At 62.9% G+C, this 18,464-nt stretch overlaps 1 protein-coding gene across 8 annotated transcripts in view; it reads right to left on the reverse strand.

The window, feature by feature from the left end:
• LOC115335872 (myosin phosphatase Rho interacting protein) overlaps positions 1 to 11,038 on the reverse strand; it is an 81,876-nt gene extending 70,838 nt beyond the window's left edge. For 6 of the 8 annotated variants that reach the window (XM_030002185.1, XM_030002188.1, XM_030002181.2 and 3 more), the window contains exon 1: positions 10,797 to 11,038. In XM_030002185.1, coding sequence (XP_029858045.1) covers positions 10,797 to 10,916 — 120 coding nt within the window. In that variant the 5' untranslated portion in view covers positions 10,917 to 11,038. The remainder of the gene's footprint in view (positions 1 to 10,796) is intronic. The other 2 variants (XM_030002186.1, XM_030002187.1) reach the window with 1 other exon arrangement.
• Between the last annotated feature and the right edge of the window lie 7,426 nt (positions 11,039 to 18,464).

Consider the following 18,464-nt stretch of genomic DNA (forward strand, 5'->3'; position numbering starts at 1 on the left):
AAAACTACCCAGCGCTGGCAGTTCTCCAGCTCACAGCCGCTTCCCGTGCCGTGCACATCCAACACCCATTTCCCCGCAGGGGTGGCCCCTGCCAGCCCGCTCCTCCCCACCAGCAGCTTCCAGCAGCCCACGGCCGAGCACGCAGGAAGGTCAGAGTCAGGCGGGGGGAAAACAGCTCATTCAGCCAGCCGGGAAGAGAAAGGGAAAGAATACCCGGAAAGAAATGCCTTACAGCACTACCGTTTATCAATGGAAAAAAAAAAATAATATCCAGGCTCTTTCCACCGGTGGTTTGGGCGCAGAAGCGGCCATCGCAAAACAGACCCACACGACGGCGAGCGGTGGGATGGGGACGGGCGCTGGGCATGTCCTCCCCTGCAAAGTCCTATGGGCACCGCTCCTGCTGCCTGTCAAGCTGCAAACGATTAGCCAACCTCATTCCTGGCAAGGGCTGGGGCCAAATCCTGGTGCAAGAGTGGCAAGGCATTGCCACACCGGTGAGGCGGCTCCGCGGAGGTACCAGGACAGGGCAGGAGGGAGGAAACCCAGGGCAGATCCAGCTTCAGGAGCCCCTGGGTCGAGGGTCGCTGCTTTCCACCATGAAACATCTGTGCACACCCAGCCGAAGCCCAGCCGCACAGCAACAAGGACACACGTTCCCAGCTCCTCGCAAAATTATTTGGTTAATCTTGTTGCTTTCATTCCTTTTTTTTTTTTTTCCCCTTAAAGCTTAAAACTGTTTCCAATTCGGTACCTCCCCTAGATTCCTCCTGCCAGTTTCTGTGGTTTTGTAATGTTAAAAAAAAGTTTCCCCTCTGGAAAAATCCCTGCAAACAATAGAAGAAACTGCCTATGCACCAAAAACTGTCAAATGCATGAAGCACTGAGTAAGCAAACTGGAAACAAGCCGGAGGAGCCCTCTTACTGTTTATAAAGTGAAAAGAAATAACAAAATCCCGTATCCCCCCCCACCAACATGACATATCGGCTCTAGGTGTTGCTCTCTCAGCAGCTGGGAAAACATGATTTGAGAAGACCTTCCTTCCTTCCCCCTCTCTTTAAAGGCGGATTAAAAACAATGAAAATGGAGTGCTGGGAATGGGATCCAATTTGGAGGAGTTGCTTCCCTTCCCTCCCGGGGCCTTGCCGGCACCGAAGGGCACCCCGCAAACACCGCAGCCCCCCGGGTTCGGCGAAGAGCCCCTTCGCCCCCCCCCCCCCCCCGCCACCCCCCGTCCTGCTCACCTGGGTGCTGGCACCCTGCTCGCCCGTGGCCCCCATGCCGTCCCCCTCCAAGCCGACGCGGCACCCGCTCTGCGCCCGGCCCCGTGCCGCCCACGCTGCCAGCGCCCGGTGGGGTGAGCCGTGTTCCGCCACTCCCCACCGGCAGCCCGCCCCGCGCCCCCACCCAAAGGCGCCCGTGACGCATCCGTGCCCACGCGAGGGGAGGACTTTGGAGCGGGGGCTCCCACCGCTCCTCGCCGTGCCAGGATGCGGCCGCGGCCAGCCGCGTGGCCCGGGCAGGGTTGCTTGCAATGGTCTTTTCCCGAATTTCTCTTCTGTTTCACAGGGGGAAAAGCAGAATTGAAAACAGATAACTGAAGATGGCCCACCAGAGAGCTGGGAAGTGCCTTCAGTGGGTCCCTGAGGCAGGGAAAGGGGTACCCAAATTCCCACAAGAGGCACTCGCGGTGAGCCCTGAGCAACCGGCTGCGGCGCCCGAGAAGATATTGCGAGTAGCCTCCGCCACCCGGGAACCGGGAAGAGGATGACAGCGAAGGCAAGACGCGGCGTTCCCAATTCTTGGCACCGCCGAGGCAGCACCCTGAGGAGCCCTCAGCGCCGATGCTACGGGCGGCCGAGCTGCTTGCAGGGCTCAGCCCTCCTCCGTCCCCCAGTTTTCCCCTCGGTGCCCCAGCACAGCGCCTGGGCGCGGCCAAGCGCTCAACTCAGCAAAGCCCCACGAGCAAAATCTCTCCCCGACACAAGCCACAGCACTCCAGCTCTCCTGGCAGGACCGTCCCACGCCACCCCGAGCACCCCACTGCACCCCAGCAGCATCCAGCCCTGCATAGCCCCCAGCGTGACAAGCAGCAGGCAAGTCTGAGTGCCACACCAGGAACGCAATAACCATGAAACCCAAACAGGGGACATCATCACCAGGGTCAGCAACAAACCGCCTTAATCCAGTATTACAGGCGTGAAGCCCTGCCCTACCTCAGCCTGGCTCACACCCCTCAACACACATTATTTTGCCCTCAACTGCTCCAATTTTGGCTCAACTGACCGCATATAAAGCGCCGAGCACCTGAAATACATGCCCTTAACATAGAACAAGGTCATTTCTTTACCGGCATCATAAAAAAGCACCAGTGGGCTATACTTATTTCAGCAGAAGCGTCCAATTTCAGATATTGAAACCAAAATAGCTGAAAGGTATGAATTAGAGCCAGTCGGCGTGGGCAGCCCAGTTCCACCCGCCAACAGATGAACACGCAGCAGTGCTTTTTAAAGCCAAACCAAAACGAGCTACTGGTAAAATCAAGCAAATGCCCAGAGAGGTACAAGCCTAAATAAAAGGGATGTGAATTAGCGTGCAAAGTATTTGAAATAAACCCATCACACCTGCATTGGAATGGCCCTGCTGAAGCAAGGTTTAAAATAAACCAGCTCGATGCCGCTGCGGGAAGCAGGTCCAGGGGAGCGTTACCACACCAGGATGGAGCTGGAGCTGCACGTCGCTTCGCACCAGCTTGGCTTCCTCCGGAGAGCTCAACAAGAGGAGGAAAACGCAACGCCTAGCACCGAGCAAGAGCTCAGAGCAAAATCTTTCCCTGTCCAAGCAGATCTGTCCAACCTCACGTTAAGGGATGGCTTTAGAGCAACCCCAGGGTTCCCGGGATGCCTTTCACCAGGCAGAGCCCTGTCTGCCTCCGGCGAGCTCCGGCGATGTCCAAAGGGCAGCTCCGGGCGGTTTCCCCGCAGGTAGCAGCCACACGGGATGCTCGGGCGCTGGGCAGCTTTGCTTTTATCCAGACGGAACCTGGCTGAAGGGCGAGCCGCAAAACGACGTGGAAAGCAGAGTGGAGGGCAGCTGCTGGCAGCGCGACGCATCCACGTCTGGGGTGGGGTGGGATGACGCTCACAGGGCGGGCAGGAAGAGGAGAGCCGGTTCCTCCGGCACGGCTCGCGGTGACGAAGCCAACCGCCCGCCACGACCTCGGCCGGGAGGTGCCGAAGCCGCTGCCGCGCCGCCCTGGGAGAGATCCGCAGGCGCCTCGCCACCCAAATAAAGCGATACAGCCACAGTGCCTTGCAGGGGTACCACCGCGTGGTGGGAGGCGCGGCCGGGTTGGAGCCCCAAATTGCCCAGTTCCATCCAGTCCCGTGGGACCGGCGGAGGCTGAGTCAGGCAGAAACGCCCCTGCGTCACCGCTCCGGTTCCTGTCGCGCCTCTGGGAACGCCCAGGTATCCCGCCTCCCATCCCGCCCGGACCTGCTTAGCTTCAGGACCCGCCACCGGAGCTGTGCTGCGGGTGCTCCGCAGCCCCTCACCTGCCTCTCGGGTCGCTGCCCCGGCCACCGCATCTATCCCCTCACTCAGCCTGCAGCCCTGCGCTTAATCAAGGGGGAAGATGATGCCTCCAGCCTAGCGCCCCAAGCCAGCGCTGGCAGCATGGCGTGTGGGAGGAAACGGAGAAGGAAGCGGCCCCAGCTCGGTTTACACGAAGCTGTCAGGCTGCCGCGCTGATGCTGCCCAGGCACGGACAAACCACCCCACCCCAACCAGCCCCACCAGCACTGGGAACACGATTCACAGCAGCCGGGGGACCGGGCTCAAAGGATGCGCAGAGCCACTCGGCACTTCCCGAAGCGCAGGGTGATACAGGAATCCCTGCGCATCCCCAGGGCTGCAGGGCAGAGAAGGCACAGTCACCCGCTTCCAGCGGGCAGGACAGGTTACAGGAGCGTGACAGCCCACAGAGCGCCAGGTCAGGGGGCCGGAGGTGGGCTGACACCAACCAGCGTGCCCGTTGGATGCGCTTTCACGCCTGCTGCGTTTTGTCGGTGGTACCTTCACCTCTTGCCTCCCGCACGCAACCAGCCAGGCAATCAGGGCGCTTAGCAGCACCCGCAGGAGCTCATTGCACAAGGTGGAACAGGAGAGCTTTGCCGACATCCACATCTCCTCTCAGGGTCCAGACTCAGCCCTGTGGCAGAGCACCCACATCCCCATTGGGATGCCGGGACGCCAGGGTGGGCTGGGGATGCACCCACAGCCAGTATCCACCCACCCCAACGTGCTCCGAGGGAAGTCCGAATCCATCGCTGAGACAGACTCCTGGCTCCGAGCGCGTGGCAGGAGGGATAATCTGTTTAGGCTGCCGGCAGACGTAATCAGCCTGTCGCGGGTGGAGGCAGGGCTTGTTTTGTTTAGGCTTGGCAACTGAGCGGGAAGGGGAAAAAAAATGGACCATTGCAGCGGAGCTTAGCCTCTGCCTCCAATGCTGAATGAGAGCGCCTTGTGCACTGGGGAAGCGGTGCTGGGGCTTCCAGCAGTCGTGCGAGAAAACCGTCTCCCCAGCGTGGCCCAGGCTGTGGGTGAACCCGTGGTAACTCCCATCCCACCGCCTTTACGGGTTCAGTCCCAATATTCACCAAAGGACCCTCTCCGAAAGCAGCGACAGCAGTGCCTGCTGCTCCCTGCACCAGGAACAGGGTCAACAGCTCTCAGCCAGACCCGCAGGAGAGCGTGGCCCCAGAGCGGGGATGGCAAGGTCATCGTCCCCTGGGCACCAACTCCTGAACCACTCAGGGCTCCCCAGAGGCAGGGATCTGTTTCTGGCACAGCTCAAGGGAAAAGTCACCACAAACGCTGTGGTTGCAACCTCAAAAGAAGAAATCTGGGCGGTTTCAGCTCCGCTCTCGGTTTTGCACACCTTGGAGCCAGAGAGAACATCACTGATGGGTGAGTCGGAGCAGCCGTCACCTGGCAGGAATGGGGAAGGTGACATGGTGCTTGGGCAGGGAATGGGATGCGATACCCAAGCAGGCTTTCCTGCCCACAGCACAGCTTCTAGGAACTGAGAAGACCGCATCACTTAACGTTTTGCGCGCTCCCAGCGGGATGCCGCATGGACCGCTGGAGACCCGCGACCCCGGCCGGCGGGAGGCTCTGCAAACACCACTGTGCAAACCCGCGCTCCGGCGGCAATCCCAAGGGCCGGGGACGTATCCCAGCCTCGGCAGTTAAGCCGCTTACATCTCGGTTTCCTCTGCCCATCCAGTATTCCCCCTCCGCTGTATGTCACTTGGCGACGCGCGGCAGAGCAGGGCCAAACCCCAGCACGGGAGGCTGCTGTGCTGCCAGTGGGCGTCCACAACCGCTCCTGGCATGAAAGCGCTCTCCATCCCCCAGCTTCGCATCCAGGTGGCTGCTCGCTGCCCCAGGGTGGGTCCAAGCTCAGCTTTCTCCAGCCTGAGACCCCGGCAGCTCCCGGGGACACGCGTGAGGACAGCCCCCTCTCCATCCACCTCCTGCTCTCCTGCAAAAGCGCATTTGCACAGCACAGATGCTGGCATGATCCGGCTGCTGCCGAAGCTGCAAATCAACCAGGTCAGGCTTTCACCACCAACACACCTCACCGTGCTGGAAGAGGACAAATCAGACTAGACAGACGGAACCCGGGGCATGAGGAACACAAAGTGCCACTGCCGTGGGGCAGCTGGTAGGCACCGTGGATGGAACAGCCATCCCAGCACACCAGCAGCCCTGACCCTGCCGTCGGCAAACCCCAAAGAAAGGAGCTGCCCGGGCAGTTTGCCGCGTGGGCAGCGGGAGCGACCGACCGACCGGAGGAACAGGAAGGGGAAAGGTTGAATTCACCCTTCGTGCAAACAGCCCGTCTCCTTCTGCAAATACCCTGGCCCCGGCCCCAGGGCTGCACTCCGGTCCGAGCGCTGCCATCGGCTCGGGCAGTCGGAGCAAGAGCTGGAAGAGGTTGGCTGCGGCGCGCACGGGCAATTTGTCAAGTGGCAGCAAAATGGAAGTGGGAAGGAACGGGCTTCACAATCCCAGCTCTCCCTCCTCGAGCAGCCCCGAAGCCCGGCGTGCCCCGCAGCAAGCAGGCGTATCTAACCACCTCCCACGACGGGGCTTCCTCAGCGCCTGGGAGAAGCCACAACATTTCTCTAGAGTGCTGGAAAGGGGATTTATCACTTCCTCGGGTGCCAGAGCAGATAAGTTGCGGTGCCATGCAAAAAAACAGCAGCAAATAAGTGTGCAAAGGGGATGGTTCTCCAGCGCCCAAAGGCACCGCCATGCCCCTTCCCTTGTGCCACGCAGAGGGTTAAGCGCACCCAAAGCTGACCCTGGCACCCAACCTGAAATCCCTCCCGAGCACCCGCCGCCCTCACGCCACTCTCCCAGGGTGGGATGCTGCCCACGGGGGACAGCCACCATGACCCTGCCCACCCCAGCTCCTCCGCCCGTGCCCCCCAAGTCCCTGCCCACTGCAGCCACCGACAGAGGCGGGTTTGACATTTGCAGAGAATCTCCCCCCTGTTCGGTCCTAATAATTAGTCAAGTACAGGCAGATTTTTGCAGCATGATACAAGCAGCCGGGAGCAGGGAATGCAAGCGCGGGGGCTGCCTTCCAGGAAAGAGGGGGCTTTTCCTCCCCCAAGAAGCAGGGGGTGGAGGCAAAAGCATGCCCGGGACATGATCCCTCACCCTGCTGCCCTTCGGACAACACACAGAGGCAGGATAAGACCCTGGCCCAGGGCATTGCGGCCCCATCGATGCAATGCCCCAGAGCAAAGCCAAGCCTGCGACCCAATGCTGACACTCTCCAGCCTCAGGGCTGCTGGCGGCCGGCTGTTCGGCATCCAGAACAGTAGGAAAGTGATAATGTCCAACGGAGGAGAGATGGAAAAAAACACCCCCCCTGCTGCTGGGCAGGGGTGTCACGGGCCAGGGCGGGAGGAGGCAGTGGGAAAAGTCTGCGAGCTCCATTTTCTAACTGGGTGGTCCTCTGGGCATCTATGCCATGATCTCAAAAAAATAAAAAAAAAAAAATAAAAAAAAAAAAAAGACACTGGTAGCTGGAAAGACGTCCTCAAATTCCTCTATCTGTGCCAGTCCCCATGCCCCGAGAGAGCACATGCATGGAGAAAATTAAAAGCAACTGCTTTACACCCTGCTCGTCTTCCAATTCAGGCCAAGCGTAATTTTGAGGTTAATTCCCAGCCTGTTCCTGTTGTGGGGGGCTTCATCTTTCTTATGAACTTATGTGCGCACAGACACGGCTCGGTCCAGGCCAGCTGGCGTAGAGGGCAGGGACCCCATGGGGACACCCCCACGGCCCTGCAGAGCCCTGGGTGGCTTCCTTGGGAAGAAGGTCCCGCTGGCCAGCCCAGCTTTCTCCTGGAAATGGAAGAGGGTCCCCCAGAACCGTCCGTCTTCTTGGGGCTGGCTCTGGGAAGCAGACCTCCACACGAGGTTTGCAGGAGGTTAAAGGGGACCCTGCGGTGCCAGTGCAGGCACAACTTGCCAGGAAAGAGGGAATTCCCACGGAAAGGGAATTTCTCCCTTGCCGGGAAAGGGGCAGCACAAGGGGAGCTGGCAACGGGTGGGTGGAGCAGCCAGGACAGAGCCGTCACCAGCACCGTGTCTGCCAGGGACCACGGGCCAGATCCTGCCACCACACAGGACCACTGGGCTCTGAGCACCCACGCGGGGGCTCAGGTTCATCGGGGCAGACCCACAGCAATAGATTTTCCCAAAGGGGGAGCAGACGCGGTGACTGACCCAGTTTTCCCATGCTATGCGGGCACCCCAGAAGGTCAAATGCAGGTTGGGGGGCTGGGGGGGGGGGGTCAAGGGCACATCACCTCCCACCTGCAGCCCCAGGGGGGGACAGCCAGGGCTCCAAGGGGTGGTGGGACCACACGTAGCCGTCCCAAGTCACACCGACCCCCGTCCGGCAGCACAGCCACGCACAAAAACAACTCGTGAACGCAGCGCTCCTGGGATTAGGGATTTAGCGTCCACGCAGTCCTTTGAAGTTGGAAGCACTAAGTCTGATTATTATTAGAGAGCTCCAGCTCATTAATCCTGATGTTTGGGGCTGGATTCCCCCCTCCCAGCCCCATTCCTAATTCAGTTCCCGAGTACAACGGGAATCCACTACCAAATATTTGTGACTCTTCGCAAGCACGCACCGGTCTCTGCCCTGAGCAGCTCCAGCACCCCGGAGCACCCCGGGAAGCAGGAGGGGCAGCTCCTAACACCAACACCCACACAGGTATTTTTATATAATAAAAATCCAAAAAAGACACAAGTGCGTAAGTGTGAAGTACCTTCACCTTTCCTGCAAGCCAAGTAGAAAGGTCAGATGACTCAAAAAGACTCTTCTAGCCGGACTCTAGGTAATCACCAACACGGTCCCTGTCCACGGGGTGAGCAGGACACGCTGAGCACGGAGCCCCCACGCTATGCTGTGGGATCCCCCCCGTACCCAAACCGAGCTTAAAAAAGAAAATTAAGGCGGCAAAAAAATTCAGAGCTGTTAAATGAACCGTTATTCCTGGGTGTGCTTCGGAGCGAGCACACCCCCACATCCAGCCAGGCTCCTCGCTGCAGCTCGGAGCTGCCTCCTCCTCCGACAAGGGGCACGAATTCGATGGGGAGGTGGGCACGGTGGTGGGGAAGCACCGGGCCGGCCGTGGCCGGGGTCTCCTCGGCAGGGGGGGGGGGGGGGGGGGCTGCGCGGCGGGGCGGGAGGGTACGTGCGTGCATCACACGCTACCAGAGCCACCATCTTATCTGGGAAGCGGGATTACTTCAGCCCAGCTGCAAAGGGAGAAGCCGAGCAAGATTGCGCCGTTTTCCCAACCGGAGCCCCCACACGCAGGGCCTGGATCCGGCCACGGGGCCGACCCCAGCCCCAAGGGAACCAGCTGTGGTGGCAGCCCCCCCCCCCAACCCAGGGCCACCCACCGCCCCGATGGGAACAAAGCGAACGAGGGGCTGCCTGGAACACGGCTCCGGGCCCTGGGTCCCCAGGGAAGGTGGCAGGCCCCCCGCGGCCGGGGCAGGCAGGCACTATGGAGGGCAGCGTGCAATGCTTTGAACCCCCCCCCCCCCAAAATAAAAATTTAAAAAAAAAAAAAAAAAACATTGCACCCAGGAGGCAACAAAAACCCCAGACAGGGCAGCGGGAAGGAACCGGCCGGGAGCGGGGGGCTCCTCCCGAGCCCCCTCCGGGATGGCTCCTTTGTCTGGGCACGGCCGCGACGCTCCCCGCCGCCCGCCCCTTCCCGCACACACCACGGCATTTTTTCCAGTTACATTTTTTCCATATTAGCCCTCAGATTTCATTATACACCCCCCCCCCCCCCCCCCCCCCCCAGCGAGCGCAGCAATATGTCTGATCTCATTGCCATAATAGGATCGGGAGCGGGGATGTCAGCCCCGGCCCAGAAAGGTGTGGGAGGAGGGAGGGTGGCCCCGCTCCCTGCACCCCGACACCGCAGACAGGCCCCCGCACCCCAAAATACCCCCCCCGCCGCGGGTGCGTGGGCCTCCGGGCCTGCATCAGGCCTGGGAGGAAGAGGAGGAGGAGGAGGAGGAAGGCCCAGCCCTAGCAGCCCCCCCAGTGCCCACACTGGGTCCTCACCAGGAAAGGGCAGGGGTCACCATCCTGTCCCCCCCAGGAAAGCGGGGGGCTGCAGGGTGGTGGTGAGGGGGGGCCATGTCCGGCACATCCAGGAGGGAACGTTTTGTTTGCAACCGAGTTTTTTTTTCCCCAGGACTTTCGGGATCTTCTGATGGTGCCCCCAGGATACCCCCCCACCTGCTGCCGTGCACCCCAAGAGGGGCTGGGATCACCCCAAATGTGGGTGCTGGTCCCCAAACGGCCTCAGGAAAGGGGTGAGGCCCCGGGGGAGGAGGCACTGGGGTGGGCCATGGCCGAAGGGACCGGTGGGCACTGCGGGGACGCTGGGTGCCCCGTGGGACACCTGGGTATCTGTGGGGTCAGCAAGCACCCATGGGACCCCACACCACCCATGGGGTCAGCAGGCACCCCATGGGACCCCTGGACACCCTACGGGACCAGGGAGCACCCATGGGGCTCCTGAACACCCCATGGGACTCACGGATACCTGTGGGTCCCTGTGCTACCGGTGGGGTCAGCAGGCACCCCACGGGACCCCACGCCACCCATGGGGTCAGCAGGCACCCCACGGGACCCCTGGACACCCTGTGCGACCAGGGAGCACCCATGGGGCTCCTGAACACCCCACAGGACTCACGGATACCTGTGGGTCCCTGTGCTATCCCGTGGGCACCCCATGGGACCCCACACCACCCCTGACATCCCGCGCTACCCACGGGGGCAGTGGGCACCCACAGGGTCCTACGACATCTGCGTGACCAGCGGGCACCCCACGGGACCCCTGGGAGCCTACGCTAACCACGGGGCCAGCAGGCACCCACGGGACCTTGCGCTGTCCGTAGGACCCTATACTATCCATGGGGGCTCCCGTGGGACCCCGAGCGACCCAGTGGACCCCGAGGTACCCGGGGGGGGGGGGGGAGCCATCAGGCACCCACGGGGCTCTACACCATCTACGGGACCCCGGGCTACCCACGGGGCCAGCGGACACCCCACGGGGAGTCAGGGCTCCCTGGGGCCGGACGCCGTAGGGGCGGGCAGGGGGCGGAGCGCCGGGGGTGGATTTTGGGGAGAAAACAGTGGGTTTTGGGGAGGGGGGGGGGGGGAAGATCCCACCTGGTTAAGGTCCTCGTCGTTGAGCAGGTGGGACTCGCGGGGCTTGAAGCAGTTCTGGCACTTGCTCTTGTTGAAGATGTTGGCCTGAAACTTCCTGCAGGGGTTGTCCTTGGCGGCCATGGCGCGTCCCCGCTCCCGTTCCAGCGCCCGCTCAGCGCCCCGCGGAGCGCCCGCCCGCCTTCACCGCCACCGCGCCCATCGCCGCCACCGCGGGCCGCGGCCTCCGCCTGGCGCCTGCGGAGCGCGGGGGGGGGGAAAAGCCAAAAAAAAACCCCCCCCCCCCCCCCAAAAAAAAAAAAAAAAAAAAAAACCAAAACCCAAACACACACAATAAATAGAGAAAATTAAAACCGGGGACGGGAGCAAACTGCAAGGCGGCCCGCCTCCGCTTGCGGCTCAGCGGGCGCGCATGGCCGGGAGGCGCGGAGGGGCGCGCAAAGGGCCGCGGTGCCCCCCGCCCTGCGGGGCTGGGCTGTGCCCGGCGGTGCGGTGCGGGGCCCCGCTGGCTCCGGCCGGGTGCTCGGCGCTGCGGGCGCCGCTGCCGACTGCGCTGCCCGCAAAGTTTCCAGCGTCGGGGAGGCAGGCGGAAAAGAGGAGGGGCGGGGTCGCGGCGCGGAAGGACGTCCCCGCCTACCAATGGAGGCGGGCATCCGTCTCTAACAAAAGGATTCTCCGGCCAATGGGATGCAAGGAGAGGGGAGGGCGCGACGGGGCCGCCCCGGCCCCTCCCTCTGTCGCGCGGGAGGGGCGGTGCGCTGACAGCTGGGGGCGGGGCTGGCCCCGCTCGGCTCGGCTCGGCTCGGCTCGGCTCGGCTCGGCGCAGCCCCCGCGGGAGGGGTTGCGTGGGGGCCCCCCGCTCAGCTGCGCAGCCCTGCCGTGCACAGACCCCCCCTCAGGGTGCACAGACCCCCCCCCCCTTACCGCGTACTGACCCCCCCACCCCTTGCACTGACCCCCCCACGCACACACATCCCCCCCTCCCACGTTGTGCCCCAGACCCGGGTGCACAGACCCCCCCTTACCGCGTACTGACCCCCCCACCCCTTGCACTGACCCCCGCCACACACACACGGCCCCCTCCCACGTTGTGCCCCAGACCCCTTGCCTCCCCCAGGCCCCTTCATGCACTGACCCATCGTGGGGGGGGGGGACCCCTGTGCCGTGCACCGTCCCCCCGCCACGCATGAACCCCCCCCATGCACCCCAGTGCGCAGACCCCCTGCACCACCCACGGCCACCCCCCCCCCCCCCCGTGGTGCACAGCCCCCCCCCATGCCCAGCTCCCCCCCTATGGTGCCATGACACCCCACTGTACAGCCCCCTGCGCAGCCCAGGCCCCCCCGGCCACCCAGCAGTGGGGACACATGTGGGGTTTGCACCCCCCCAGCCCCCCCCCCCAGCAGAGGGGGTGCCCCGGGGTGCAGCCCACCCACCCACCTCCTCCCCGTGGGGCTCTGCCCCCATTAACCCTGACCCTGTCCCCAAACTTGGGCACAGTTCCCAGTCCTGGCACAGGTGGGCACATTGGGGGGGGGGGTTCGTCACCTGCTTGGACACTCAAATTTTGGGGGGGGGGGGCAACGCAGCCCCTCCTGCAGCCTCTGCGATGACGGGTGGCACCGGGGACGAAGCAGGGACAGGGGTGCATGTCCCCCGCTGTGCCACCACCCCAGGGCCGGCAGGGAGCTCCTGTTTGTCCAGCGCATTTTTATCCGGTGGAAACCGGCAGCACCGGCGGGTAAATACGCCCGACCGGGTGATAAGGACCCGGCGCGAAGGCGTGGGTTTGGCCTCCCAGCCCTGCTCCTGGGGGTGGCCGAGGGACCGACCCGTGGGCACGCACCGGCTCTGCTTTTACTCTCCCAGCCCTAATTCCGCGCATCAACCAGACGAGGGCCGGAGCAGGGATCTCGGCGCCTGCGGAGCATCGCTGGAGCGGGAGAGAGGTGGGAACGCTGACCCCGGAGCAAGGGGACGGGGCGAGCGTGCCAAGCGGCACCTCCAAAATGTACCCCAGCCCGGCACGTCCCGCCACGCTCGGATGCCGCAGCGGCACACAGCGTCTCCTGTTCACCCCAATATCCCCCGCCGGCATGGGACGGGGCCCTGCTCTAAGGAACAGCCACACGGACCTTTCCGGGTTTGTTGGGACCAGGAAAAACCCGTCGGAGAAGAGGCGGCGGCGTGGTCCCCTCGCGCCCGGCGCTGCCCCGCCGTTTGATGTGGGGCCCGGCCTCGGCGGCCTCGCCGCGCCGGCTCCACACTGTCATCCTCAAGTAAATAAAGACCAGCACAATTGCCTGCTTGTTTATTAATTTTTGCTTCATCAAAGGCTGCTTTAATCATCTCTCTCCCTCCTGCCATCGCCACTCGCGGCACGCACGGTGCCGGTGTGCCACGGATTAGGACGGAATGGCGGAGCTGTGGGGCTGACCCCGCTCCTGCACCCATGGCACCGCTGCATCCTACCCCGGTCCCACACCGGCGGTCCCGAGCCCGTGCGATGCTCCCAGGAGGGACACGCAGGCTGAGGGGTGGCCACCAGCTCCCCACACATCACTTGTTTGGGTGGATTTTCTCGCCTTTCCCTTGATCCTAATGTCGTACAAGTAGCACGGCGAGGGAGGATTTTCCCCTCCGGGATTTACAGACCCTGACGCCCTCGCTGTGGGTCCAGGGTTCACCTGGCACATGACTGCAGAACGCCTGCTCTTTGGAGAAGGGCAGACAGTTTTCCCAACTGGCTCTTATCCTGCCCTGATCCCCCTTTCCTTCCTCACTCCATCCCTGATGTTGTTGGATTATTCCCCGCCACATCCCTTGCTGAGGACCTGCATCCCACGGGTCCCAGAGATGCCCAGCATTTTTTTTCCACCTAAAAGCTCCTCCGCAGCTCCCCGGACACCTCTACATGCTGTCCTCGTGGTCCCCAGCTCTTCGCCACCTCCTCGGGGCTCTCTGCGAGCTGACAAAGGCACAGCACCCGCAACCGATGCGAGGTCCCCTGCCCCACGCACAGCACCTTCCCGTGCTCCCGGAGCGAGGCCGGGATGAGCAGGGCACTGCACCTCCAGGAGGGTTTTGGGTGGGAAGCTGGGAAAGAGGGGGACAGGGGTGACCAGTGCCTGTCTCCCCCATTGACGTGCACAGAGACGGGGCAGGGACCCCACAGGCTGGGGGGGGGTCCCTCCGGGACCGAAGGGGCTGCTTTTTCCCCAGCGCCTTGGGGCACTGTCCCCCAAAAAAAGGGCACAGCGCTGGCACAGAGCATGGAGCGTGGGCCAGGGCTGGCGTCTCCCACGCCGCCGGCTGTGCCTGCCCCGAGACGCGGCTGAGCTGCACCGTGGCTCGGGGCCACGACCTGGCGCCATGCACGGCCCCGCCGGAGCCGGCAGCACCTCGCTGGAAGCGGCTGGTGCCGGGGCTGGCTCCAGCCTCTCCAAAAATCCAGCCGAACGGGACGGGCCTCTCCGCAAACCCGTCGGGCCACATTCAGCTGTGCCGGAGCCGGCATCCGCACGCCGCCGGCCGCCCGTGCGCCGCGTTCGACGTGTGCGGCCGACGGGGCCGTCGAAAACTCGCTGCCGATGACTCTCCCTGCGCGTCCCAGGTCCCGGCACGGCCATGGCACGGAGGTCCCCCGCGTGTGCCGCGGAGGCGGGTGTCCCACCCCGCCGTCCCCCCATCGCCCCCGCCGCGGGGACGCCCGGTTGGGGCAGCCGTGCGTAACAGGTCTCTTCAGCCCAGAGCCAGTCCGAGGCGGTTTTCTCAAACAAGGGCAATTAAAGTAATGGGAAAATGGAAAGTATTCGTAAGGGAGCTGCAGCGGCAGAGGGGGAAGGCGCTGCGGTGAGTCAGCGATCCAAACCGAAGCCCCAGCGCCAGGTAAACAAGCTGCAAACCAGGAGGTGTTAGTCACCGGCTCTGCCTGCGCCGGCCCCAGCCTGGCAAGGGCATCGGCGAAACCCTCCTGCTCCGGGAAAGGATTCGGCGGCACCAAACCCCACCGGCGAGCGGAGAGCGGCACCCGCTCCCTGTCGTGGTGTGGCTGGAGGTCCCGCCAAGGCCATCCGCCACCTCCATCCATGAGGATGTCACCAGGATGGGGACGTGGTACTCGTGGCCGTGCCTTGTTTTGCAGGCAAAGCTGCGATGCGGCACGTTTTCCCACAGGGCCGGGTGCTGCCGGGGCAGGAGGAGGACGGCTGGGTGCTCCTCCTGGGTGGCCATCACTCCCTGCGGGACCTTGGGCAAGTCATTTAATCTCTCTGCGCCGCCACCTCGCCATCATTACGGTGGAGCCAGACGGATGGATGCCCAGGGGAGAGGGCAGGATTCATGGTTTAAAGCTGGCAAGCCCTGGGATCTCCACTGGATCCAGGCTGGGACCGAGCGGCGCCTGCGAGGGCTCCCCTCCTCCTGCCCTGCACCGAGCGGAGTCCCAGCCATGGGGGGCTGGATGCGGCCCCTCGAACCACCCAGCCTGGCTGGGGGGGGTCCAGAGCCCCCAGCCCAGCCCCGCCTGGGGAATATCTGGCAGGGGAGACACTGGCCAGGGGATGCTTGGAAGCCCCTCAAGCCACCCCGCGTCTAATAGGGGTGAAACCCACAGGTTAGAAATCTGTATGGGGGTGAAAAACAGCCTCACAGATGGAGGGAAAGTTTCCCGGGCTGCCCCAGGTACTGCCTCTGTGCCCTGTCCTACCTGTGCCCTATTTTCCCATTGGGAAAAATAAAAGGACCCAAATTGCCCACTGGAGGAAATCCACAGTGCTCGACTGCGGCTCATGTAGCCCAGAGAGAAGGACGCAGCTTCCACGGGGCTGGAAAAGACCACGAGGATGGTCCAGCGCAGCCCTCTGCTTTGCTGGATGCACACGCGCACACACTCAGAGGCTTGAGCTTTTCCCAGAAACCGCATTAAATCATGTCCCACCAAGCAGAGATTTCCTCTCGTCCAGAGATGCCAAATGCCTGTGAGTTCATACCCTTCTCCTAAAATTGGGCCAATGGTTAATTACACTCCCGGTCGGGTTATCGGTGACCAGGTCCCATGGCTGCTTCCTGCCATTGGACCTCGCTGTGCTTTAGCAGGGAAAATCCGGCTTTTTTGTTCCCACGTGTCCCCCCCCGGCCTTTTGGCTGGGCTCTGCCTGTTGTGCTGGGCAGAGCGGATCCCCCTGCGAGGGGAACGGCTGCCTGTCCTGCCGACTCCCCTCTCACCGCCGGCCTCAGCATCCCTGCGAAAAATATTGTCCCATGCAAAATCGGGTCCCTCCAGCTTCCTCCATCGCTAGCTCCCTCGGCCACCGCCCCTGAGCTGCCAGCCGCAGCCGTCGGATGTCTGCTCTGCTGACTCCATATAATGCAAGTTTTACAAATGAAAATGTCACATGGCCGTAAATTAAATACTTTGGAGAAACCCATTATAATGCAGCAACACAATTAGCTTTATCAGCCAGCCCAGAGTCATGCCAAAAACCAAAGCCAACTCACTTGACAGGAGCTGCCATCCATGAAACCAAGCTAACGACCTTAATTATATTTTTAGCTTCTAATTTTTGGCTGACAGTATCCCCAATTACCCGGCCCATAATTTGCCCAGGGACTGCGATCAGCCTACCTGGTCTGTAATTCCCAGGGCCAGCCCTTTTATCCCGTTTAAATATTAGAGTCCCACTGGCCACCCTCCAACCCTCTGGAATTTCCCCAGGGTTTTTAGTGTTCAAAACTAACAGCAGAGCTCCTCGGCAGCCTGCAAGCCCCCCCCCCTCCTACGAGGGTCCTGCCAGCAGCGCCTCTCGTCCTGAGAAAATCCAGCGATGTCGGAGGTGGGAATGGGGACTTATTCCTGCCAGGTTTAAAAAGCCGCGTTATCCGATTAGCCGCTCCGGCTAAAGATTGTTCTTTGACTCATCTCCCTTGTCTGCCACCCACACTTTACACCTCAGCACACAGCCCCAGCGCTGCAGCCTCCTTTCCCTGCCCCTTCGCTAGGCGTTTATAGGATTTTTATCCTCGCTTCCGTGCCAGCCCTCAGCCGAGCCGGATCTTTTCCCATCCAGCCATCCTTGCTCTCCACCTGGCTACCGGGTTTGGGGAGCCGGCCCTGAACACAGCCTGCTTTTCAGTAACGCTTCCCTCTCCTGATCTGCGCCAGGTTTTGGCAAAGTGGCTCGTGCAGCATCACCCCCAAACGATGCACGTGGGCACCTCTGGAGCCCGGCTAGCCCCGGGGCTCGCCCGCAGCCCCCCCCGGCACAGCCGCAGCGCCCGGACACCGGTGGGTGCTGAGCATCCTTGGGATGATGCCCCGCTGCACACCCGTGGGGTAGCGGCAGGATGAGACGGCGGCGCGAAGGGAAAAATGGAGCAGCGTGGGGTGCGTGGGGACATCTGAACCCCAGTTTGCACGAGGGGCTGGGGTGAATGGTGGTACTGGGGCCCGGCTGGCCCCGGGGAACGGGCAGGAGCCAGCCTGGCTGTTGTGGGACAGCACCCTCCTTGGCACAAGGGCCCTGGCCTGACTGGGCGAAGGCAGGAGAACGGAACGGCCAGTCGGAGAACGTCCGGGCTGCAAAGGCAACCGGAGCACCCAGCACCCAGCGGGGAGCCGGCCTGGGCTAGCCAAGGGTGCCATCTCCTGGGGAGAGACCCAAACAGCCAGGAGCACGGCCGGGTCCGGCATCGCACCCATGTGCAGCATGGGCACCCCTGGGCTTGCAGGATTGGGGAGCTGGAGCTGCACCCCCAGGGCTCTCCGGCCCCCCACGGTTGGGCGGCCGCTGCCTTCGGCTCCCGGCTGGGCTGCAGCGTTGCAGGCAGGGCAGGCAGCCAGGGCAGCTCGGGACGCGGCCGCGAGCGCGCCGCGGCCGTTCTCCACGAACCGGGCGGCCACGGCGTGGCCGCGGCTCTGCAACCGCGCGTGGGTCCAGGTCCCGCGCAGGACACCCGACGTGCCGCCGCGCACCCGGCCGCGCGCCCGCCCGCACCGAAAAACCAGGCAGCGGCGGTGGCTGTCGGGCACCCGCAACCCCCGTGGCTTTGGTCACGTCGCCGGTCTGCGCTTTGCCACGGGGAATCGGCGGCGGCGGCGGGACACGGAGGACAGCCGGGCAGGGCACAGGGGTCGGGCGCATCCTGACGCCAGCGCCATCGAGAGCACGTGTCCGCAGGGAATTAGGGTGAAAGAAATGAGTCCTCGGCAGCCGCGCTCGGAGACATCTGTGCTCAGCCCGGCCTCGCAGTTGCTGGTTTCGACCCAAAATGATTCCTCTTCCCCTTCCCCCTGCCACGGCCCCTTTTTTCAGGTCCCAGAGGGAGCACGTGTGCGAGCAAATGCCTCGGCCGAGGCGCAACCCTGCCCAAGCACAGGGACTGCAAAAGGCAGACGGGCTGAGGAGAGGCTGGGAGGAAAATATCCCAGCAAAGCTGCTCAAAGGGAAGGCGAGGCATCCCCCAAAAAATTTTGGAGCCAAACATCATCCACCCTATCTGCCTGTTACCTGCAGCTCTCCTTGCAGCAACGCCGCTGGGGCAACAGCCCAGAAGAAAACAAGATTTTATTGTTGGCACAAAACTGGGCTCTATCGCCCCAAATAGACGGTGGCACCTCTGGAGCCATACGCAGATGGGTGCTGAAGGATGCAAAAACGATGCTGTGGGATG

Source organism: Aquila chrysaetos, chromosome 25 (genome assembly GCF_900496995.4).
Source record: "Aquila chrysaetos chrysaetos chromosome 25, bAquChr1.4, whole genome shotgun sequence".
NCBI classification, from domain to species: domain Eukaryota; kingdom Metazoa; phylum Chordata; class Aves; order Accipitriformes; family Accipitridae; genus Aquila; species Aquila chrysaetos.